Here is a 24,885-nt window from a genome sequence, read left to right on the forward strand (position 1 = left end):
AAGACAACAAATTTGTAAGATGGAAAGGCCAGCTAAATCTCGTTTACACGTGGCAGCCTAATTGCTCATTGTCTGCATGCATGTCCTCGACTCTTAGCGTCTTAGGTACATGCACATTTAATTCAAATCAATGTAGGTTAATTAACTCAATCCAAATCCAAATCCAAAATCCAAATCCAAATCCAAATCAGGCAAAATGAAACCATAAAATCAGATGTGAGATTTATGTATAAAAGGCTATTAATTATAGGAACATACAAAATAAAAGAAAACATGGAAGAGTAAAAAAAGGGTGATATGGAATGCAATTAAAAAGTATTGGCTGAGTTGGACGTAGAGTCAAAGGACCTATATCAATATCGATCTAAACTAAGATCAGGGTTAAATTAAAATCCAATTCTATTGAAGAATGACAATCTAAAAACCTATTTTGAATATAGAATGACAGCATTTATAAATAGTATGAGCGGCAGTGGTATCTTAAGATGACGTGGCTTGGGGTACGTTTTAAAATTAGCAAATTATATTTAAATTAATAAAATATTTCAATATTACATAATATTTAATGACTTAATGTGAATTTTTTTTACCATAAAATTCAATGGATTTAGAAATTTTATCCTACTTTAGTCACCTCAATCCACTTGCTAATGTTATGTATTTTGATGTGTTGGAAAATACCAATTAATTTGCCTATTCCGTTTTTTTCATTACTTATGGGCATAAAATTATGACATTACCCTTGATTTGGTTTAGAGTATAGAAATGAGGTTTATGGTATAGTTTAGCGTATAGAAATGAAGTTTATGGTTTAGGGTAAAGGTTCTGCCCAAAACTTGAGAGCTAAATCTTAAGCCATTTTTCTGCGTAGCAGTCAAATGCAAACTTAATACAAATCTAAATTTGCATAATAATGTATGTTTATTAATTTATTATAATTTATACTTTTTTTATTTTCGTCAATAGTGACTAATGAAATTATGAAAAAGTGCATATATTGATTAATATGTAAGTTTGAAAAATTTTATTGATTTATTTGTAATTGGGACGTCCTTTAAAATATGGACCTAAATAGATTTAGAAGACCATTTAAGTTAGAATCTAAAAGAAATCTAATATATATAATCTCTAAAATCTCAATCCCCCGTTTGACACTGCTTTTTAGGAAGTGTTTGTACTGAAAACGCTTCTACTAAGAAGCACATACAAATTTTTAAAAACATTCTAAGTGGTTTATGCAAAAACACTTAAAAGTGCTTCATAAGGAAGCACCTGTCAAGTACTTCTCAAAAAATTCTTTAAAATCGCTCTTATAAGTCGGAAGCACTTTTATATATTTTTGCCAAATGCTACCAATTAAAAACATTTTTAAGCACTTTTCTTTGACAGTTATAAAAGCAGTAAATATGAATATCTGATTTAGATGTGTCATATATGTGTTTATATAAGTCAAGACTTGGAAAATCATGCTGATGATATCAAGGAATTATATAGAATTAATTAGATTGAGCCAATCCTACGCAAAATCCTTACAGTAATTACTTAGTTACATGCGAAATGAAGAAATCAGATTTTCTGACACCAAAAATCAGACTATAAGGTGTTAATATAGAGCTCGTAATGTTCCACCCTTAATTGTAATTCCACATTTCCTACTATATAAGGGGGGCTGTTATATGCTAAGAAACCATATTTTTTGGTTGGCATGTACGTAGCTGCAAGCCTGCAAGACATGGAAAACAGGTTGTTTGACCTTATGTTGTTGCTCTTCCTTTTCTTATTGGCATCAGGTATATATATATATATCTCTCTCTTATCTCAGACTTACATGAATTCCTCTTATCTTTTTTTTTATTTTTTATTTTTTTATACTGCATTGATATCGAAGTGAGATCCAATTGTGTAGCCGTGTTTCAAATGTGGTACACCAATTAATGCGGTTAAAAAAAAAAAAGTGATGATGCATATAGGCATCTCACATCTAATATTCATCAAATAGGATATATGTGGAAGTAGCACTATGATCAATATATTAACTCTGCATTTTTTATTATCTATGACTATGATTGATTTAATTATTTTTCGTTTGATTTGTATTTGTAAATTAAAGAGATGGTGGTGCAAGTTGGCGCGCAGGAGTGTGAGTATAAAAGCTCACATTTCAAAGGGTTGTGCTTCGTTAACCAGCATTGCAACCTAAGTTGCCAGAAGGAGGGTTTTGAGAGTGGCCAATGCAAAGGGCTCTTACGTCGTTGTATGTGTACTAAGCAATGTGGAGGTGGTGGAGGTAGTGGAGGCCCTCCTCCTCCGTATGCACCAGATCCTCCGTTCGCACCAAATCCTCCGTATGCACCAGAGCCACCGTTTGCACCAGAGCCACCGTTTGCACCCAATCCTCCTTTGTACCAACCAAATGCTCTTTCATACGAAGAATTTCCTCTGTTTGAAGAAGGTGGTGGTGATGGAAGTGGATGGGGACCAATCCCGATTGGTCGCCGCGGTGGGAGGTGATAGAGACTGGCCGGCCGGGTTGTTAGGGCTGGGGAGGAACCCTGTCTTTGGACGGACATATATGGTCTGTTAAAATAATGTACTTGATTCCCCTTAATTAATTGGGTGTTCTTATCACTAGTCTTGTACCATGCAAACTCATCATTCATGAATAAAGTTTCTATATATTATCCACCTAAACTCAATCTAGAGTGCTTATACTTTGCTATTCCATATGATTATGCTTATTGGAAAAAGTGGCTATTATTAGTCATGCTTTTAATTTTCTCATATGTTAATTCGGGTTGACCTAGCTAGTTGGTCCAGTACAAAAGCTCTCCCTATACACTCGGGTTCAAAGTCCTGGCATCTAGAGAATTAGACTATCTATGCACAGTAATATTGAACATTTTATGATAAAATCATATATATATATAAAATATTGCAGCAGTTTTAATTTAAACTAGCTTTACATATGCGATAGGAAAAATTATAGGATGTGATAGATAGCCAAAGCTACCACTGACACCCCCCAACTAGCTATTCTTTTTTTTTTATCTTAATTAAACTTTCTTTTGTTCAAAATAAATTTTGTAATGGGAGACACAAACGCAAAGTTGAGACACGTGTTTATAAAAGTGAAGACTTGATTGAAAATCAGTACGTCAATCCACAATCACAACATTAATTAGTACATGCTAATTAATGAAGAGATCACAAAATCCTCTTACCCCATTAATCATTAATTATAAAGTGTTAAATTAGAGCTACATGTTCCGTTGTAATTCCACCTTTTTCCTACTATATTATAAGGGGGATTCTGTATGTTTAGGAAAAACATCTAGCTACAAAACATGGAGAACAAGTTCTTTCACTTCATGTTGCTGCTCTTCCTTCTCTTTTTGTCATCAGGTATATATATACAAGCATCTATACACATATATGTTTTTTGTTAAATTATTTTGTTATTTTCATTTGTATTTGTAAAAGCGATGGTGCTGCAAGTTCGCGGCAGGGAGTGTGGTTATGCAAGCAAATGATTTAGAGGGTTGTGCTTCTCCAACTACAAGTGCGACTTAATTAGTTTGTCGAGATGAGGGTTTTCAGCGTGGCTCATGCCGAGGGTTCAGACGTCGTTGTATATGCACTAAGCCATGTTCTCCGTCTCCATATGCACCAGAACCTCCTTATGCACCAGAACCTCCGTATGGATCAAGTGAAGGAAAAGCCGAAGGTGGTGACGGTGAAGGAGGCCGCCGTTGGAGGTAATAGAGAGGATGGCAAGGCTGGAATTAAGGAAAGGGGGTCTATAAGTCTATTAAAATAATGTAATATTTAATTCCCTAATTGGTTATTCCTATATATATATGACTACCCTTGTACTATGTTCAATTGTTCATAAATACATAAAATAAAATTTCTATTATTTATCTAAAGTCAATCAGTGTGAAATTGCTCATGCGCGCATTCCTATCGGATTCTGCTCAACATAACAGAGGTTCGCATCAAGTCGTACAATCTTATATATATATATCTTCCTACATTTATGGTAAAAGTTCGATTTTTACTTTTTACTTGTTATGAATAAAAAGTAGAAAAATTAATCAATTCTATCACGCCACTTCATTTTCATTTTCCTTTTTTTTTTTTTTTTTTCGGTATGGTGAACTTTAAGGAGCTAGGACAAAGGGTTCGTATCATATTTACAGGTAAATAATGAGAAGAAGAGGTGAAGGGACTCTAGCTAGATTAAGGAGGACCACGCTTTGGACTAAGATTTACTTACTGTTCGATTTTTATGATTGAAGTTTAATTCAATGATTTCGATAATTATGTGTAGACCTGTAAATGGATCAGATTAATTTGGACCAGATTAACCTATATCCGATCCAATAATCCGACGGATTATTAATGATTAAATCCATATCCGATTTGCTATTCTATCGGATATCCGATCCGATTATCTGATCCGAAATTTTATCATTCAAGTCTCAAAATTTAACTATGATTTTTCAATTGCTATATAAAGAAATTTATGTTTTTTAAGAAATTCTTGCAATTAAACACTAAATAACCAAAAAAATTGTTGCAATTAAGTACTTCAGCTCTATCTATTTGCTTTGACTTGTAAGTTTTACTATCATATGTATAATATTTTTAATAAATATGTAAATAAATTATATTTTATATTAATTCGGATCGGATTTGATTAGCCGGAATCCATATTTGATTCGTTAAGTTAACGGATTATCGGATTCAGATTGAAATGGTAAATCCATATCCTACTAATTACGTCAGATTCGAATCAAATTAAATCCGATCCATTGACATGTCTAATTATGTGGGGTGGGATTTTTTTTTGGACAAATGTGAAGTGGGGATTTATAGGGTGAAAGATGTACGATAATAAGTAGTAAACCAGAGAGTTGTCGTTTTGATTATTAGCACATCTTTCAGCCCTAAAGCTAATATAACCTAACAAATGGAAACAAGTCCTCTAGTAACATAAATTTTGTCCCAACTCAAAACCAAAAACAAAGCTTTATTTTAGTTCCTTCTTAATAAAATTTGCAATTGCCACCATCGATCTTTTCTCTATTAATTTGTTAAAACAAAAAAATTGTTAGATGAAAATGTAAGGGTTGTTTGGGCCTATTAATTGGCTGATGACATGCCTGGAGTCTCGAGGGCCAGGACTATCCTGGTGTAGTCTTTGTTGTTTGGGTTTGAAGATCCTCAATTGCACCCAAAAAAAAAAAATTAAATGTACCGCGCGTATGTCATCCTTTCTTCATATATGAGTTTTTTTTTCTGTTTTACGTGTTTAGCCGTTAATTAATTATGAGTTTAAATATATCTAAATGAGAGATTGTTCCATGAAGTATACCCGGCTCTATGACCCCCTCTCACAATGAGGTGAGACTCATAACACATGAGGAGATTGTCCTATAGAGCCTGCCCGGCCCATTCAATAATATTTAGTGTATCTAAATAGATATCTTTTTTTTTTTTAGTAATTACACTAATTAAATAGATGTTTTTTTGTAATTAATAAGTCGTTTACAAATAAACTTTATGTCAGGAAGATACATCCAGATAGCTGTAACCAATGTCTGGATGGATGAGTTGATGAGGTTGAGCATATCCAAATAGATGTCGATAATTAATGAAAATCTTTGGAATTAACCTGTAAGCAAGGAAGGTAGGCATGAAATTTCTGACCAAATCCTCAAATGCAGCTATATATACAGTGTACGTGTAGTGTTGAACTTAAGAGCACTTGTGTACGTAAAACTGTAAAAGGCAAATACTAAAGGAAGGCAAATCATGGAGAGGAAGTTCTTTGGGCTTGTTTTGATTTTCATCGTCCTTCTAACTTCTCGTAAGTCTCTCTCTCTCTCTCTCTCTCTCTCTCTCTCTCTCTCTCTCTCAATACACAACAAAATTTAATTTAAACTGGCACATGGTTGAATACATGATGATGCTTATTCTTAATCTTATGTATGTTGTGAGAGCTTAATTAATTGAATTATGTTGGTACGTAATTAATTAAGTAATGAATGACATGCAGAAGAGACGATGAGGCAGAGTGAAGCAGCGGTTTGTGAAGTGCCGAGTAAAACATTCAAAGGGGTATGCATCAAGGACAGCAGCTGTATCGTAACATGCCACAGTGAGGGTTACAGTCACGGCAAATGCTCTACCGTCCTACGCCAGTGCATGTGCTTGAAGCCTTGTGCCTCCGATTAAACCTTAATTACCATGCAATAACATGTATTTCTGTCATTTCATATCATGCATCAATTAATAAACTTTTATTAATTACCTTCCATCGATCTCTTTCTAATGTCTTTTTTCCTTTCACTACTCATGGCTCGTGACTATATATTCATTACCACGATCAATTTTGTAATTAAGTGACCAAAATATCCCTTGCCCATCTGTAACCAAATTGTCAGAAAATTGATAGAACTACAAATTTAACCTTAGTTGCAAACTGAAGTCAACAATAATATACCGTAAGTAATGAACTCCTAATTGACCCAAAAAACAAAAAAAAAACTAAACGTACTCCTATACAGACCGGCCATATGTAGGTTAATTATAGTAGGAACATATGATCGATGTAAGATATATATATATATATATATATATATGTGATGAAAGTTGGCAAGTTGGAAGTGAGGTAATGTAATTACATATTATACCATTGGTTTTTAAATTATAATTAAAATATTTGTGCAAAGTAATAAGGATAGAGACGGTATTTCCAATTTATTTTTGACAAAAAGAGTTTTCCACTTTTCCTTTTCCTATTTATATAAGTGATCGAGTATATATATATAGTACTAAAAACGTGATACATGTACAACTTTTGAAGTAATCACGTTTATGATCATGTATCCAAACAGATATCTATAATTAATGAAAGTCATAAACTTTAATCCACCTGTAAAGCATGCAAGGTCTAGATATCTGATTTTGCCTCACAAAATCCTGAGAAATCATACTATAAAAGTGGGATCTAGGATAAGAAACCATATATATATATATATATATATGTGTGCAGTGATTAGTACTATATAATTATATACAGTGTTGAAACAGTACTAATCTGTAGAAGCTAGGCAAAAACTAAAGGAAGGCATATATGGAGAGGATGAACTTCTTTGGGCTTGCTTTGTTTTTCATCATCCTTCTAACTTCTCGTAAGTCTCTCTCTGATCAATACACAAAATGCTTAAAAGTTGAGTGAAAATAGACCCAAAAAAAAAAAAACAAGCAGATGATTCGGGTCTCTTTAATTATAAATATGTTTTAATTAATTAATATATATTGGTACTCTATCACAGAAGAGACGATGAAGCAGAGTGAAGCAGCAGTTTGTGAAGTGCCAAGTAAAACATTCAGAGGGCCATGCTTCAAGGACACCAGCTGTATTGTTGTTTGCCACAGTGAGGGTTACGGTTACGGCAAATGCTCCACCTTCCTCCGCCAGTGCCGCTGCTTGAAGCCTTGTAACCATGATTAATTAAGCTAATTAATTATCATGCATGCATCCCAATGAAATTAATAAGATGTATCAGCTAGTGTGATCTGATATATATCATGCAATCAAATTAATAAAGTTAAATTATCTTCTATACTAGCTCTACATTATTTGACTTCTTAATTTGTTTCCCATATTCATGACCGACGATCGAGTACGCATTCATTATCACGAAGAATTTTGCACATGACCAAAATACACAAACTGACGGTTAGATCATCAAATCATCGCAAAAGTTGATTGAATTACGAATTTAGCTCTAATAACAACATAGACTACTTGATTAAAACCTGTCGACCCCATGAATTAAAATGAAAGGGAACTCAAATCACAAAAGACTAAAAGTGTAATTTAAAAATCTTATTACACTTAGAAAACATTTAGATTTTTTTTTCTAGACTCAAAACATGGTACACCATATGTTGTGATTGTGTCATCAAATGTTGCGTGAGGTAACGCACAATTGTGAATACAATGTAAAGCAATAGAAAAATTTATATGTAATAAGAATTGGTGATGAGACATCATCAATATATATAAAGAAACGATAAATTTTGAATATTTTATATTTGTTAATGATATTATTTATTTGAATATCTTATGTCTTTGCTAGTGATGTCACATCACAGATCTCTGTTATCATAAAGCACACACATGGGGCAGATAGGGCCCACATGCTATATAAGCTGTCAATATTTTAAGGAAATCCCTAATTATAAACTATGTTTGTAAGGCCACCTGTAAGCCTGAGCAGAAAAAAAGGTCCACCTGTAAGCAAGGTCTAGACGACTCTATCTCCTTACCAAAACCTGAAATATATACATGCTATATATATATATATATAAGCAGGGTCTATCCATATACAGTGTACTGTTGAAAAGCTAGAGCTGTGTAAGGCAAAAACTGAAGAAATGGAGAAGAAGTTGTTAGGGCTTGTTTTGTTTTTCATCATCCTCCTAACTTCTCGTAAGTCTCTCTCTCATGATATGTTTTTTAATAATATATGTTTTGAGAGCTTTTTATCAATAATCAATATTTGAATTAATTATGACGACATATATATATATGCAGAAGAAACGATGAAGCAGAGTGAAGCAAGGGTTTGTGAAGTGGGGAGTACAACATTCAAAGGGCCATGCTTCAAGGACACCAGCTGCATCGTCAAATGCCACAGTGAGGGTTATGGTTACGGCAAATGCTCCAACTTCCTTCGCCAGTGCCGCTGCTTGAAACCTTGTGCCTAGCTAGCTAGCCCTAAATTAAGCTACCTACCTATGCAATATATATCATGCATGTATCATCGACTGTGATCGATCTCTCTCATATCATGTATCAAAATAAAAGTTAATTTAATTCTCTTCTATAATCAAGCCTAGCTACCTTTCTAATGTCTTTTTTCTATTTAATCACTATTGATCATGATCGAGTTTTCATTACCTCGATCATGATTACAATACCCATGCTTGTCACCTTGTCACCGTCACATCATCAAATCGTAAAAATATTGAAAGCATTATGAATTTGATGTTAATTGTAAACTGAAGTAAACATCAGAGACTTGATTTAATTCTTTTAACCATATATATGAATTATAGCTAGTGATAAAAACTTATCCAAATCGATCGCAAGATCAAAAGTGTAATCTAACCATTTTATTATTATTGAAATCATACCTATAAACCGTGGCCAAAAATAAAAATAAAAATTATACCTATAAGTATAAACCAGTTACATTTGTTTTTATATTCGACCACATGGCATACCATGTGTTTTGTCATCAGACATTCAGACGTTGCTCCAGGTGAGGACAGTGTGTGTTCATGCACAATATAGGATTGTAGAGAATCTGGATCTAAATACATAGATATAATTTCAAAAAATTTACGAATTAATTTATTTTAATTTTTCTTCATACTCTTGGATAATAAAAAAGGATATCTCGTTCATCCATCTTTTGTCTATTTATCATTGATTCATCTATGAATCAAGTCGATCTCTTCGACCCACCCTACTACGTAAGGCTCGACCCGACCCAATTAAAGATTTATGATCGAAACCTGGAAACGATTAACGAGAGCTAATAAATAAATAAATAGCTAAGATTAACAGTCAACAAGCAGAGGAAACATGAGCGGAAAATTCTCGTTTTACTCCGGTCAAGTACGTTATGTAAACAATTTTCATAAAAAATTATAAATGTATAACAATTTTCTAATATTATTATTGCTCATTAAGAAAATTTTCCACCAATTAATCATTTATTTAATTAGAGAAGTCTCAAATTGGACTGAAGTCTAAATTTCCCATTCTTTCTCTGCCTCTCTTTTCTCATCGCTATTTTCTTTCTTATATCTATTTGCAATTCTATATCAAGCTCCTATTTATATTACTAAAAAGTCTTAAGCCTGATTAATGATAAAGGAGGTGGTGTCAAATTGCATGCAAGTTGAAGAGGTGTCCCAATTTCGCATGCATGCTTTAGGAAATTAGGAGGTGTCAAGTTATGGTCAAAGAATGAAAGAAACAATGACAACTAATTAGTTGAAGATCGATGTAGAGAGACACTAGGCACCTAATTCTGCAATGGCAGCTTTCTAAGCCAACACCTCATATGCATGCATGCATGCATACAGCTAACTATAATATAAGTAATATATATAAATATTTATATTTTGCATAAATACGTGTATATATAAAAAAATATGTGTCTTCACAATGAGGCTGATGAGCATATATGTGTACGTCCAAACAGGTACAGGTGTCTATAATTAATGAAACTCATTGTAAACTTAATCCACCTGGTAAGCATGCAAGGTCGATCTAGATATCTGAGTCTACCTTAATTACCAAGTCCTGAGAAATCCACACTATAAAAGAAGGGTCTCTAGGCGGAAATTCTAACATAACTGCAGGTATTAGATGCCTTCAACCTTTTGACCGTTAGATGAGATATATTTGATCTAACGGTTGAGAAAAAAAATAAAGGCTGAATCGGTAGCCCATTATGAGAGAGAAAGACGTAACTGAACAAAACAAAAGAAATCCTTCTGAGTCGCAAACAAAAAACGCAAATCTCATCTGCTTCTTTACCCTCTCTCTCCCGCACCCTTTCTCCGATCAAAACCCAGCCGTCCGGCGGCAACGTTGACAAAATCGGCCTCAAATATTCGTCTACCACTTACCATGTCGAAATCGATGAACCGATTGAACTTCGTGACGGCCATCCGCCTTCTCCGGCGGAGTTGCGACACCGACCACCCAAGACATCGTCCTCTGGACACACTGATCGTCTGGGTGTCCTCCTTTAGACCTAAAATTCAATCATGAAGGAGAATCAAAGGAGAACAGATCCAACCCCTTCGCCGGCGATCTGAGTTTTCTAGCGGCTTCGAGGTCTCTCTCGGGGATCAGGTATCAGGTCATGGTCGCTACCGGATCATTACAGAGGTATAATTGCGTCCTCATAGAGAGATTGTGAATCTTGTCAATTACCTTGCAATGGCTTTCTGAAATTTGTGTATTTAAATTCTCTTACTTGTATGGATTTCAGAGGAATTGGTTTTTCTTGCTATGCCAGAAAATGTAATTGGTGTTTTCCCCGATTTGGGTTTTCACATATAGCAGCACAGAGGCCAGGAGGAAGATCTGTTGGTATGTTTTTTTCTATCCTTAAACTGGATACATGTTGGTATGTATGGGTACAGTTTTGTATGCTGCCTTGATGCAGGAATTTATGATATGTGCAACTATGTGTACCTGCATTACCTGTACTGTTACGTTCTCTGAATCTAATGTTATCAGGGAGAGATAAAAATTGTCTGAAGTTTTAGTTTTGTGTATGTTTGTTCTGGAGTTAAAGGCTAATCCCGCATCTTATTTTTCCTATTATTTGTGTAGATAGCATATTTCCTATGGCCATGTGCTTGGTCTTCTCTAATCTGCTGATGTTGATGCTTTTTTCCATTGTTATTGAAAGACCAATTTTATATTTTAGTTCAAGGTTTTAATAGAAGAAAATGGTAGATTGGATCAGTGCCTGTAATCAACCAATTCTTAGTAGGGCATTACAATTTCTGGCTTACTTTATTGGCTCCATTTCTGATTGGTTATTTCTTAAATAATAAATTTGTATTAAAGATTTCTTTCCCATCTAAGCATTGTATTATTTTACAATGCTTAGATACGTCCTTTCGGGTCCTGTACTCGGGTATTGTAGATCACTGCAAGTAGTGAAAACTACATGCTATAGGACCTTACATATAATTGCTTAAATGGTTTTTGTACCTTTGTGCTTGATACAAAAACATGCCACTGGACCTCTTCTTTTATTCTGTGATAGCATGACATGTTATCGACCTGTTTGAATTGCATACGTGGTTCATTTTTAATTCATATTTTGAAGCATTATGTATAGCATCATCTATTAACTCATCAAAATATGTTCAGATATTCAATGTGGGATTGTTTCAAACTGCAACTGAGCATAAGGAACAGATTCATGGTAATTCATTTATTTTAATCTCTGAGAGTTCAACAATTGACCTCCACACCTCTAGGTTTCATGAAATGCAGAGCTCCTGTCTTAATGCTCCCTTTATGTTTGTCAGCTCATGTTTCTTTACAAGATTTAACATTTTTTTTTTTTTGAAGTAAATGATTATATGTGATACTGAATTTATTCTTATGAGATTGTTACAAGAATGCTGCAAAAACATTCTATGATGAATTGTGATGGAGATATGGTATCAGCTGCACTGGTCAAATTCATGACTAAAAATTGGAGTAGAGAGGTAGAGAAGAGAAAACGAAGGCCCTTCATCTGAGTTTTTGCTAAGAAATGGGAAGGTCACTAGTAATTCAGACTTTTTGCATGGACTTGGCAGCCGCTTTTGACTTTAACAACTAGAGACTAAATCTATTCCATGGTTAAAAATTTTGGGCATGGGTGTTCAGACAATATATGAGCATGAAATTCTTCCAGGGCACAATATATTCAAGTCTCCCACTTTAGCAAGTATATGCATGCTTACCACTTTTCTTTAGCAAGTATTTAGCATGCTTACCACTTTTCTTTTCTCTGTTTTTCAGAATTATTGACCAGCATGACAAACTGAGGAAAAGAAGCACAGAAGCTTATACCACTGAGATAAGTACTACTCTTTTATCCTTCTGTCTGGTATAACCTAAGTATCATATAGCAGATAACACTGAGAAGTTAAATCACACATTAATATTCCGATTTCTTTAGTAAATGTCACACAGTACTTTCTTACTTGTTTTGTTGCCATTTTCAGCAGTTATAATTAGCAGTTATAATTGAATAATCATGTATCTTGTGCTATCTTATGTATTTCTTTGCTATCTCATGAAGTTTTTGAATTGGGATCTAAAAGGCTCTATTATTGAAAACAAATTAATGAATGCAGATTGGGTTGGTAGTTCCGTTCGCTCAATGTATATCTTCATGTTAAAATTGTGTGAAGAAGCAACCTTGCCAGTGCGACATGCAATCAATTTATATTTTAAAACTCTTTGGTTTCTACTGGGGTTGAGAGGCATGCTTTGTTTAGAGGCATTGGCCAGTGTTAAGTACCACACTAAAAAAAATCCTTTAAAAGCACCTTTTTTTCAGCCTTGATTTTCCCCACTTCTGATGAAGTATCTAGGCATCATTTTTTTTTTTTTTTATTTATTTTTTTTTTCAATTTATGGCTTTTTCCCTTGCTGAGCCTCTTATTAAGGCAGTTCAATTTTTCTCTTTCAGGGTGAGAACTGATGGCCACGACTCATGTGCATTGGGATGTCGATGCTGCAGCAGTTCCATGTGGTTTTGGGCGTGCCATTGGTAACTTCGTCAGGTTGCCTCTGTTATGCTGATTTGTACTGTATGATAGAAATTGAATTTGTGTTGCGATCAATCATAGAAAAGGCTTTGTAAGAAAACAGAGTGATAAACAAGAAAGAAAAATGAAAGATGTAAACATAGAGATGGCCATTGTTCAATTGCTTGTTATTTCATTGTTGTGGTTTTAATCTCCTGACCAAGTCTGCAAGTGATGTGATTTATAGACTGTAACATATTGGTTTTAATCAATGTATACCATGTCTTGCTTGGACTGTAAATGGGGATTAGTCAAATTAAAGAAGGATTTGGACTGTACAAGGACCAATTTACATGTATATACTATTATAGTTCAATCATCCTTGGCATATATAATTGGTCTACAATTTAACATGAGGTTTCTCAAACCTAATGGTGCCATGAAGCTAAAACTCCTTTGTTCATTTTCTCAATGATTAAGAACACCAAGACTTTTTTTATTCCCCCGCTCTTCTTCCATAATTTCAGGAATACTGACAGCAACTTTGACTCCAAAAACATAAACATGGTACACTTTTTAGGTTTATCGTTTCTAATTGTCTGTGTTATGTATTTCAGTTTTTGGACATGAGCTCCTTACAAACTTCTCTCCGAAATGCCCAGTTGCAATCCTCATTCATGGGTGGTGTATCTCAGCCATGGTTTCCCCAAAATCCGGTGACTGTGATGCCTTATATTCCAGCTGCAGCAGAAAGTACGTTTTTTAGTCCTAGGTGAAGCTACATTATTTTCTTTTGGTTTTGTTTTTTGCCTTTTCCTGCCACTTGTTCCAGAGCGGTATATTTGTTAATCCAGTGGTGCTTCAAGCATCATATTAGATGCTATGAAGAAATTTGTCGTCCATTAACACATGTCTAGTCATAACAATCTTATCCTTTTCATTCAATGAGATTTTGATTTCATTGTGTAGGTCCCTTGCAATACATGGCTGGGCAAGCACAAAGTTCTCAAATTCCATAAGTTGTTTTTCTACTCGTGTTCTGGATTCTGTTCTTTTCTCATCATTAGTATTATATCAGTTTCCGGTGATTAGGGTTTAGGAATCCTAATATGTAAGATGATAGTAGACATGGCTTCAGATCCTACAATTTGAATTTGGTAAAAGTTGGCTTTTGCAAATACCATTTAATCAAATAATAGTTTCAATCTCAATTTCACTAAATGATGAGATTATGATTAAAATGATAAGGGTATTTATAGTTATAATAGATTGTTCTTACTTTTTAGAAGATCAAGAAAGAAGAATTCAACTATAAAGTTCTCTCTAAAATGGAACCAACATAAATAAACTTGCCAGATCATGTATTAGTTTATTATACCACATTAGTTCAAAATAATTAGTTGTTGTGCAATTACTTATTGCATAATAGTATTTTGTAGACCTAAACTCTTAAGATATAATAGTATAAATTTATCTTTCTCTTCATTTATGATTTCTTAAATAATTTTCTTTTACAGTTAAACTTGTTAAAAATTTCACTCCCAATTGATTTAGGAAGCTAAATTCAGTAAAATACTTAACCTAAATTATCTATGCATCTGTCTTTTCCAGCATGCCGACACAAGACCTTAATTAAGTTTTTCACTAAATACTTTTCCCTAAATACTTTTTCACTAAATACTTATGTTAGTGTATTGGTGGTACTGGATAAGATTGATTATGGACAATCTGAATATCTGGAACTACATTATGAAGATGCTACATAGAGTTTGGCAACTCAAGTTGCCTGGTGTTAGAGAAGAGATTGATGCTTGACATACTGCTGTTGCATTCTGTTATTTTGTATGCTTGTAACTTTTCCTGAAACCAATGTGGAGTTGCTTATTTTGCAGGAGTGTCCCAACGCATGGACCTGTTGCATCTATTGGAGGGAATCCTTTTGCATAGGATTATATTGGAGAGAAACGTTGTTGCTTTTATAATTTCTTTTGTTTTCATTGAATTATGGTTCATGTGAATTGATGTCAATTGATTTGTGCTGTTGTCAATTATTGAGTCAAGTCTGAAACCTCTTTGATACTGTCTGGGGTGAGTTTAAGTTCCTAAGTGTACGGGTATAGTGAATGCTGAATACAAATGTGAGTCCGCCTTCAGCAAGAAAGTAATTATAGTTGGGTCCCTTGTTTCCCAGTTTTTTGTTTTAAACGAGTGTTACTGTATCTACTGCTGTTTCTTGTATTTTAAATTAAATGATTGCAACAAGTCCATATCCATTACAGGGCTAATTTGTTTTACTAGTGAAAGCTTTTGTGATAGACGAAAAAATGTTCCAACTTCAGTGTTATGCAGTACCAATATTGACCTCTAATACATTGTCTCAGTTATTTTTCGTAAGAGCTAGTTGATATGGTAGATAGTGCGATGACTGAGGCTTCCAATGAAATTTACTTTTTCCCACCCTAGTTTGTTGAAATGGAAATCAAAATTCATTCCCACCCCCTAAAAAAATATTGAAATTGAAACCAAATTTGCTTCCCCTCCCAAAAATGAGGTATGAAACTAAACATCTACATTCTACGAAGAAGATATGCTGAAAACATAATGACATGGTCAGGGGCTTGCCTCCGTAAAAATATGCCTAATACGAACCCGAGTTGTGCACGAGGATGCAGTAGACCTTTCATTCAATCCCATGCAGAGTTCCATGTGTCCAAGAAGGAGGCAGATTTTTCAACAGATGCTGCCTCTGGCGCGTTTCCAGACTAGTCAAACTGTGTAATTTTTGATTGCATGTCAAAACCTGATTGTCAAACAGGAGCTCGTATTTAGCACTCTGAGAATGCAATTGCCCTTTCGTGTATACACAGTTGCAGTGCGAAACCTTTTTTTGGCCCAGTGATGAAGTTACCATTCTCTTGAGGATTGGTTAAATAAAATGGTAACTTGGATCAAGAAAATCTTAACTTACCTATTCTTGAGAAAAAGTTACCATTTCTTGAGGAACAACATCAAGAAAATGGTAACATTGGTCAAGCTTGAGATTGTTTACCACTTTGTTGATTCAAGTTACAATTTTCTTGATAATTGGACCAAGAAAGTGGTAACGTTTTTTGCCCCACTGATTTGGTTACCATTTTCTTGAGAATTGGTTCAAGCAAATGGTAACTTGAAGAAAGAAAATGGGAACTTACCATTACTAGAGAAACAGTTATGATTTCTTGAGGGAAAAAATCACGAACATGGTAACTTTGGTCAATCTTGGGCTTGGTTACCACTTTCTTGGTCCAATTTACCATTTTCTTGAACCAATTCTAATGATCAAGAAAGTGATAACTTGGTTTGAGGCATGGATTTGGTTATCATTTTCTTGATCCAAATCTCAAGAAAATGGTAACTGTGGATCAAGAAAATGGTCACTTACAACATGGGTAATTTTTTTAGTTGTTCTGCAAAATTTAATTTTGTGATTGAATTTCCAAACCGGATTGGTACACAGGAGCTTGTTTGTAATAGCCCGATAATGCAATTGCCTCTTTGTCTGCATACAGTTGCATGCGTGGTATATGAAACACGTATAGACATTTTAATTTTTTTCAACATTAAAGATTGTGTTATATAAATGAAGGGAAGTTAAGAAATGGGTGCAGTGGCCAAAAAAGAAATTTCAGAAATTAGTGCTTCGATTATGCAAAATATTCTGAAAATATTTTAGTATGTCATGTGCACTTTACAAAAAGAATTCGAACCATGTACAAAATAAATCAGAACCATGTACAAAAGGACTCCGCATCATGTACAAAAGGAATCTGAACAATGTTAAAAAAGAATCCCAACTATGTACAAAAGGAAGCCAAACCATGTACAAAAAAAAAAGGAATCCGAACCATGTACAAAAAAATGGAGTCCGAACCATGTACAAAAACAACCGGTATCAGCTGCACGGGTCAAATTCATGACTAAAAATTGGAGTAGAGAGGTAGAGAAGAGAAAACGAAGGCCCTTCATCTGAGTTTTTTCTAAGAAATGGGAAGGTCACTAGTAATTCAGACTTTTTGCATGGACTTGGCAGCCGCTTTTGACTTTAACAACTAGAGACTAAATCTATTCCATGGTTAAAAATTTTGGGCATGGGTGTTCAGACAATATATGAGCATGAAATTCTTCCAGGGCACAATATATTCAAGTCTCCCACTTTAGCAAGTATATGCATGCTTACCACTTTTCTTTAGCAAGTATTTAGCATGCTTACCACTTTTCTTTTCTCTGTTTTTCAGAATTATTGACCAGCATGACAAACTGAGGAAAAGAAGCACAGAAGCTTATACCACCGAGATAAGTACTACTCTTTTATCCTTTTGTCTGGTATAACCTAAGTATCATATAGCAGATAACATTGAGAAGTTAAATCACACATTAATATTCCGATTTCTTTAGTAAATGTCACACACTACTTTCTTACTTGTTTTGTTGCCATTTTCAGCAGTTATAATTGAATAATCATGTATCTTGTGCTATCTTATGTATTTCTTTGCTATCTCATGAAGTTTTTGAATTGGGATCTAAAAGGCTCTATTAATGAAAACAAACTAATGAATGCAGATTGGGTTGGTAGTTCCGTTCGCTCACTGTATATCTTCATGTTAAAATTGTGTGAAGAAGCAATCTTACCTCCAGACCTATTGCAGAGGCAGAGTATGTTGCCATTGTGTGGTCTGCAACGTCACAGCAATCAACACATGAAGATTGACTAGTATTTCATACCAAGTGTGTTCAAGCTAGTTGCTGATATTTTCCAAACCACTTCCAATGGTCCCATTATGTTCTCCAAGGATCAAAATTGGTCTCTGAAACTCTCCGTGCTTTTGGAACATGTATTTGAACAAATATTGATTAGTTAAATGAATGGATGAAATTTTTTATGAATGGATGGATTTTTGTTGAATGGATGGATTTTTATGAGAGAATGGAATATAAATAACATTTATAACATCCAAATCCCATTAAAAATTGACATGTATAATCTTGTTTATTTATATCAGTTTCAGGAGGTTTTATACATCGAAAAAACTTGATTACGATTTCCAATCTTGTTTTGGATATCAGTTGGGCTGAAAAAACAAATGGCATTTGCTTTGTTCTTTTGACAATTCATCCATTGCGTTTGATCTGTTTAAATGATTTTAAACGATTCGACAGGGACTGCTCAGGATCCCAATTATAACAGCATTATTCAATGATTAAAAAACAGAAAAAGATTTTGGTTAATACATAAAGGGGCAGCAAAATACAAGCATGTGTATTGGCAAAATATGTATTGGCACTTTTGGGTACTTGATATTCAACAAATTTTACCCAACTCAAGAATGCCTAAACATTTTGATACAATATTGATTAAAAATGTAAAACACATGTAAATGTGTAATGTATATAGTTATAGACTTTTAGTATAAGGTTTTTAATTAAACTTGTTAATACTTAATACCTTAAAAAATTTGATCTAAAAAAAACCCCCTACAAAATTTAAAATTCAAAAAACTAAAACTGAAAATCACTAAAACAAAAAAATTAAAACACAAAATATTGAAATTGAAACCAAAAAAATTCCATCCTCGCCCAAAATATAAAATTAACCCACCCAAGTTGAAAAAAAAATGAACCTCTGGCACGTCTCCAGACTTGTCAAATAGTGTAATTTTGAATTGCATGTCAAAATCTGATTGTTAAACAGGAGCTTGTATTTAGCACTCTGAGAATGCAATTGCCCTTTCGTGTATACACAGTTGCAGTGCGAAACGTTTTTTTGGCCCAGTGATGAAGTTACCATTTTCTTGAGATTTGGTTCAAGAAAATGGTAACTTGGATTAAGAAAATGGTAACTTACAATTCATTGAGAAAAAGTTACCATTTCTTGAGAAAAAAAATCAAGAAAATGGTAAGTTTGGTCACGCTGGGGCTGGATTACCACTTTTTTGAATGAAGTTACCATTTTCTTGATCAATTGATCAAGAAAGTGGTAACGTGTTTTGCTTCACTGATTCCGTTACCATTTTCTTGATATTTGGTTCAAGAAAATGGTAACTTCGATCAAAAATGTGGTAACTTACCATTTTTTAAGAAAATGTTACCATTTCTTGAGGAAAAAAATCAAGAGAATTGTAACTTTGGTCAAGATTGGCCTTAGTTACCACATTCTTGAAATAAGTTACCATTTTCTTGATCGAACGATCAAGAAAGTGGTAACGTGTTTTGCTTGGCTGATTTGGTTACCATTTTCTTGATGTTTGGTTCAAGAAAATGGTAACTTGGATCAAGAAAATGGTAACTTACCATTTCTTAACAAAAAGTTACCATTTCTTGAGAAAAAAAATCAAGGAAATGGTAGCTTTGGTCAAGCTTGGGCTTGGTTACCATATTCTTGAACCAAGTTACCATTTTCTTGATTGAACGATCAAGAAAGTGGTAACTTTTTTGCTTGGCTAATTTGGTTACCATTTTCTTCATGTTTGGTTCAAGAATATGGTAACTTTGATCAAGAAAATGGTAACTTACTATTTCTTGAGAAAAAGTTACCATTTCTTGAGGAAATAAATCAAGAAAATGGTAACTTTCGTCAAGCTTGGGCTTGGTTACCACTTTCTTGATCAAAGTTACCATTTTCTTGATCGAACAATCAAGAAAGTGGTAACGTTTTTTGCTTGGCTAATTTGGTTACCATTTTCTTGAGAATTGGTTCAAGAAAATGGTAACTTGGATCAAGAAAATGGTAACTTACCATTTCTTGATCTAAAGTTACCATTTCTTGAGGAAAAAAATCAAGAAAATGGTAAGTTTGGTTAAGCTTAGGCTGAGTTACCACTTTCTTGAACCAAGTTACCATTTTCTTGATCGATTGATCAAGAAAGTAGTAACGTGTTTTGCTTGGCTGATTTGGTTACCATTTTCTTGATGTTTGGTTCAAGAAAATGGTAACTTTGATCAAAAATGGGGTAACTTACCATTTCTTGATCTAAAGTTTCCATTTCTTGAGGAAAAAAATCAAAAAAATGGTAAGTTTGGTCAAGCTTAGGCTGAGTTACCACTTTCTTGAACCAAGTTACCATTTTCTTGATCGATTGATCAAGAAAGTAGTAACGTGTTTTGCTTGGCTGATTTGGTTACTATTTTCTTGATGTTTGGTATAAGAAAATGGTAACTTTGATCAAAAATGTGGTAACTTACCATTTCTTGAGCTAATATTACCATTTCTTGAGAAAAAAAATCAAGAAAATGGTAAGTTTGGTCAAGATATAATTTTGTGATTGCATGTTCAAACCCGATTGGCAAACAGGAGCTAGTTTTTAATACTCAGAGAATGCAATTGCGTTTTCATCTATATACAGTTGCATGCGTAGGTGGTTACCACATTCTTGATGTGAATTTACCATTTTCTTGAATTTAAGATCAAGAAAGTGGTAACTTGGGTTTTAAGCAGTTTTGTGAAGTTACCACTTTTTTTATGCATCCCTCAAGAAAGTGGTAACTCATAGTCAAAATTTGGTAAGTAACCAAATCTTGACAGAGTTACCACTTTCTTGAGGGATGCATCAAAAAAGTGGTAAAACTCAAATCACACAGATCTTCCGCTCATTTCACTCTCCATTCAAAATAAATAACGTAGCCTCACCCAGACCCTCTCTCGCCGCCCTCGACTCTCTCTCGCCGTCCTGGCACTGTCGTTCAATCCTGGCTGTCGCCACCCTTTCGCCATCCTCCCACCAAAAACGCAGAAAACTCAGAAACCCATCCTAGCACGTCCATCGCCCATCATACCAGAAAACTCAGACCCTCTCTCACTGAGTTTCGAAACCTAGAAACCCAGAAAACTCACTCAGACTCTCTCTCTCACCGAGTTTCGATCTCTCAGAAACTATAAAACTCCGACTCTGTCTCTCTCACCCAGGTTAGGGCTTCGATTTGTTTACATTTGATTTTGTAGATTTATTCATATGTCAAACTCTCTATCTCTTTCATGAATTTAATATTTGGATTTTGAACTAATTTATGCAGGCTCAACAGGCACTTGCAGCAATTTAACTGAAGCCAAGACAGTCTCTCACTCTCTCGGTAAGCTATTCCTCCTCTCTTTCGCTTTTTAGCATTCTCTCTACCTCATCCTCTTGGGTTTCTTCTTTATGAAATAAGGTTTCAAATTAGGGGTTTTTTGGGGTTTATGTTTTTCTTCAAATTAGGGGTTTTCTTAGGTTTGTTTGTTTCTTCAAATTAACTACACCTTCGTCCGACACTGGAGTCTCCCATTTTCTGCTTATCAAGGTTTTGTTTAGCTTTGGTTTTATTTTGCATGCTGGCTTTTGTTATTTTAATAGGTGCTTTCTTATCTCTTCTTATTTTTCCATCTTGATGTCCATCAAAGTATCAAACTTTCCTTTTTCTTGTTAATTTATGTGCAATTCTCTAATTCCTTTAATATAGGTCTTGAAATGGGGGGTGAGATGAACATAACAGCTGCAATCCAGGTAGCTCAATTGGCTCTTAAGCATCGCCAAAACAAAAATCAGCAACAGCGGATTATAGTTTTTGCTGGAAGGTAGATAATGCTAAGTTCTGTCTACTTGCCCATTCCTTTTTTCTTTTTTTGTTGTTGACATCTAAAATTTGTTCTGTGTGTTCAGTCCTGTTAAATATGAAAAGAAGGTATTGGAAATGATTGGGAAGAAACTGAAGAAGAACAGTGTTGCTCTTGATATTGTTGATTTTGGTGAAGAAGATGATGGGAAGCCAGAGAAGCTGGAGGCCCTTCTTTCTGCTGTTAATAATAATGACAGCAGTCATTTAGTACATGTCCCTCCTGGTCCAAATGCTCTATCTGATGTTCTTATAAGGTACCATCTTTGGTGTTTGTCCATGTCTGTTTATAGAAAAGCTTATAATGCCAAATTTAAAGTTATTTATCACTGGAACTAATTGGAATGTAAGGTTTAGATTCATACCATTTCATTTACAAGTCAAGAACATAAAGAAAGTAGGAAATGACTCAAGTGTATCAAAAACAATATGTTAGTACGGAGAAAGAACATAAAAGTGAGAATAATAGATATTAGAAAGATAAAGGCGAATCTTGAAAAATATCCTCTTTACGATCAAAATATTGTTTACCAAATTATATGAACTATAACAGGATTTCTACTTTCATTTTTATCTTCACCTGTTTTTCGTTTTACTTGGCAGTACACCTGTATTCACTGGCGATGGAGAAGGAGGAAGTGGCTTTGCAGGGGCAGCAGCAGCAGCAGTTGCTGCTGCTATTGGTGGTTCGGGCTATGATTTTGGTGTAGATCCCAATATCGATCCTGAGCTTGCTCTTGCCCTTAGAGTCTCCATGGAAGAGGAAAGGGCAAGGCAAGAAGCTGCTGCCAAAAGATCTGCTGAGGAAGCTGCTAGACAAGAAAAAGGAGAGGAACTGTCATCCAAATCAGAGGATGCAACCATGACCGAACATGTTAATGCTTCATCTCTCAACGAGGATAAGAAACTTTCTGATGATATGGTTGGTGTCAGTTCTTATCGTGATGTGTGTTTGTGTTTGCATGTAGCTTTTTGTAGTTCATGAAGTCTTTATTGTGTTGGTTTTTCTCTCATCATTTGTTATCATTCAAAGAACTCCTGTAACCTGAATTGGCCTTGGCGTATGTTATGGTGATAGGTTGATGACAATGACTTACTAAAGCAGGCTCTTGCAATGTCGATGAGTAACTCTGGATCTGCTAATTCAGCGGGTGATGCTGAGATGTCAGAGGCAACTAGTGCGGATCAGGAGTTGGCTTTAGGTGTGTTCTTTGATTCCATTTTTTTAATTATTAAGGGGTAGGTGACTGGGTGGTAACTTGAGCTTCTTTTATTTGATTACTTTTTACATGTGGAAAATTATTTACAAGATGCTTCTGTTGTTCTGTTGCATGGACAGTAGTTTAACATGAGATTTGTATCCTTGTTTGACTTTGGAAGATCACATTCCTTTCATTTCAGCAGCATCTAGTTCATCTCTACAACTATTGGACTTCATAGCCATACTTTTTTCTTTTCTTTTCTTGATAAGAAATGCCGTCAGAAGAATATACCAATCATAGGTTTACATTTAGTAGTTCTTTTTTATGTACATGTAAATTACTGGTCCATTTGCTGCATACATTTCACTTTGGACTTTTGTCACTAGTGGTATGGATTGCTGAATTCCATACCTATGAGTCATGGATTCACATAATTCATACTCACAGCCATGGATGCTTAGCTGCCCCAAACCTGCATCATTATTTTGCTCTTTTCTTACATTGTTGTATGCTTGTTATGTGTAAACTTGTTCATGATTTTATGTTTTTTTTATTTTTAAAATTCTCAGTTAAAAGTAAGCTATTAATCGTTGTAAAATCAATGTTAACTATTTATTAATGTGCTGAAGTTGGACATCAAAATCTGAACACCTATCAATGTGGCCTTTTGTTTTGCTTTATATTTAATTTTTGTCTGGTTAATTGATTTGCCAAGCTTCTGAACATTGACAGATAGATTTGATAATATCTGGTTCCTTCCTGCATGCTTATTATTTCTTTGCTGCATGCAGCTCTTCAAATGTCCATGCAGGAAAGTACAGGAGAGCCATCATCCCAGTCAGATGTGAGCAAGGTGTTGGAGGATCAGTCTTTTCTGTCATCTATCCTTGAATCTGTATGCGTAATTGAACCTGTTTTTTTGGCCTGTATGTAATTGAACGTGTCCTGTTGTATTCCATGTATAATTATGTTGCTGTTGACCTGATATTTTATTTTTCTTACAGCTTCCAGGAGTTGACCCCAATGATCCTTCAGTGAAAGATCTTCTTGCATCTCTGAAGAATCAGTCTGAGGTGTGTTCACAAACCTTACACATGAAAACTTATTGGGTGACTGGATATGCTTCTGTTTTTGTTTGTTATAAAACTCATTTTCCTGTGGTGTTAGTATCTCTTTTTGCAGTACCAAATTTCTACAATATATTTCCCACTTTTAAATGTTTTTCCTTTCCTGGTATTCTAGTCCCAACAAAAGGATGAAGAAGAACCTTCAAATGAGGATAAATGAAAATGTGATCAGAATTGCTTCTGTATCTTCAAAGTAAGGAGTCAAATTAAGAATTCAATTCCAACTTTGATAATGAATGCCTTGGTTGTTTTGACCTATATTGATTTCCTTAGAACCATCTGGTTCCTCTTTTGCAGACCACAGAGCTGTTCGTTTTAGAGGAAGGCTTCTTTATTTCGTGGGAGGATGATACAAAAACAGATGCAGAACAGGATTTTAGAGATTAAATTACAAGTTAATCAAAATATGCTGCATTTTACCTCATGTTGCAGGGAATGTAAACAATGGCATGAACTGTGCCAAACTTCATGGCATCATTTATGGCTGTTTTATTCAATTAAAAGGAGGAAAGAACAAATAGATTTGTGATGCTTTGAATTTAATGTTTATTGTCCTCGAAGTTTCTGAATGA

General features: G+C 34.5%; 2 protein-coding genes across 12 annotated transcripts; both read left to right on the forward strand.

Annotated features, from left to right (window-relative positions):
* The first annotated feature begins 10,574 nt into the window (after positions 1-10,574).
* Positions 10,575-15,654, forward strand: LOC147297587 (uncharacterized). Of its 10 annotated transcripts, none has more exons than XM_086229948.1 (8): positions 10,582-10,987; positions 11,091-11,191; positions 11,987-12,041; positions 12,240-12,690; positions 13,305-13,398; positions 13,980-14,115; positions 14,332-14,381; positions 15,255-15,654. In XM_086229948.1, exons 5-8 carry the CDS (start codon positions 13,329-13,331, stop codon positions 15,377-15,379), a joined length of 381 nt encoding a protein of 126 aa, XP_086086074.1. In that variant the 5' UTR covers positions 10,582-10,987; positions 11,091-11,191; positions 11,987-12,041; positions 12,240-12,690; positions 13,305-13,328; the 3' UTR covers positions 15,380-15,654. The 10 variants fall into 10 exon arrangements, 8 of the variants coding, with proteins under 8 accessions (XP_086086074.1, XP_086086073.1, XP_086086071.1 ...); XM_086229947.1 differs by having other exon boundaries at positions 12,629-12,690; XM_086229945.1 differs by having other exon boundaries at positions 12,629-13,398.
* A 5,351-nt stretch (positions 15,655-21,005) lies between these two features.
* On the forward strand, positions 21,006-24,885 carry LOC147297588 (26S proteasome non-ATPase regulatory subunit 4 homolog). Of its 2 annotated transcripts, none has more exons than XM_086229065.1 (10): positions 21,006-21,301; positions 21,409-21,465; positions 21,832-21,946; positions 22,032-22,241; positions 22,588-22,906; positions 23,063-23,186; positions 23,978-24,081; positions 24,191-24,259; positions 24,429-24,506; positions 24,587-24,885. In XM_086229065.1, exons 3-9 carry the CDS (start codon positions 21,840-21,842, stop codon positions 24,471-24,473), a joined length of 978 nt encoding a protein of 325 aa, XP_086085191.1. In that variant the 5' UTR covers positions 21,006-21,301; positions 21,409-21,465; positions 21,832-21,839; the 3' UTR covers positions 24,474-24,506; positions 24,587-24,885. The 2 variants fall into 2 exon arrangements, with proteins under 2 accessions (XP_086085191.1, XP_086085190.1); XM_086229064.1 differs by having other exon boundaries at positions 24,611-24,885.

Source organism: Dryas octopetala, chromosome 1 (assembly GCF_963921425.1).
Source record: "Dryas octopetala chromosome 1, drDryOcto1.1, whole genome shotgun sequence".
Classification (NCBI taxonomy): domain Eukaryota; kingdom Viridiplantae; phylum Streptophyta; class Magnoliopsida; order Rosales; family Rosaceae; genus Dryas; species Dryas octopetala.

Excerpts from the sequence above, each read along its gene's own strand:
- LOC147297587 (XM_086229948.1), top strand. The coding sequence starts at position 13,329 with ATGTGCATTGGGATGTCGATGCTGCAGCAGTTCCATGTGGTTTTGGGC. Across the intron at positions 14,116-14,331 it reads TATTCCAGCTGCAGCAGAAA|GTCCCTTGCAATACATGGCT; the intron begins GTACGTTTTTTA and ends TTCATTGTGTAG. Across the intron at positions 14,382-15,254 it reads AAAGTTCTCAAATTCCATAA|GAGTGTCCCAACGCATGGAC; the intron begins GTTGTTTTTCTA and ends CTTATTTTGCAG.
- LOC147297588 (XM_086229065.1), top strand. The coding sequence starts at position 21,840 with ATGGGGGGTGAGATGAACATAACAGCTGCAATCCAGGTAGCTCAATTG. Across the intron at positions 22,907-23,062 it reads AGAAACTTTCTGATGATATG|GTTGATGACAATGACTTACT; the intron begins GTTGGTGTCAGT and ends TTATGGTGATAG. Across the intron at positions 23,187-23,977 it reads GGATCAGGAGTTGGCTTTAG|CTCTTCAAATGTCCATGCAG; the intron begins GTGTGTTCTTTG and ends TGCTGCATGCAG.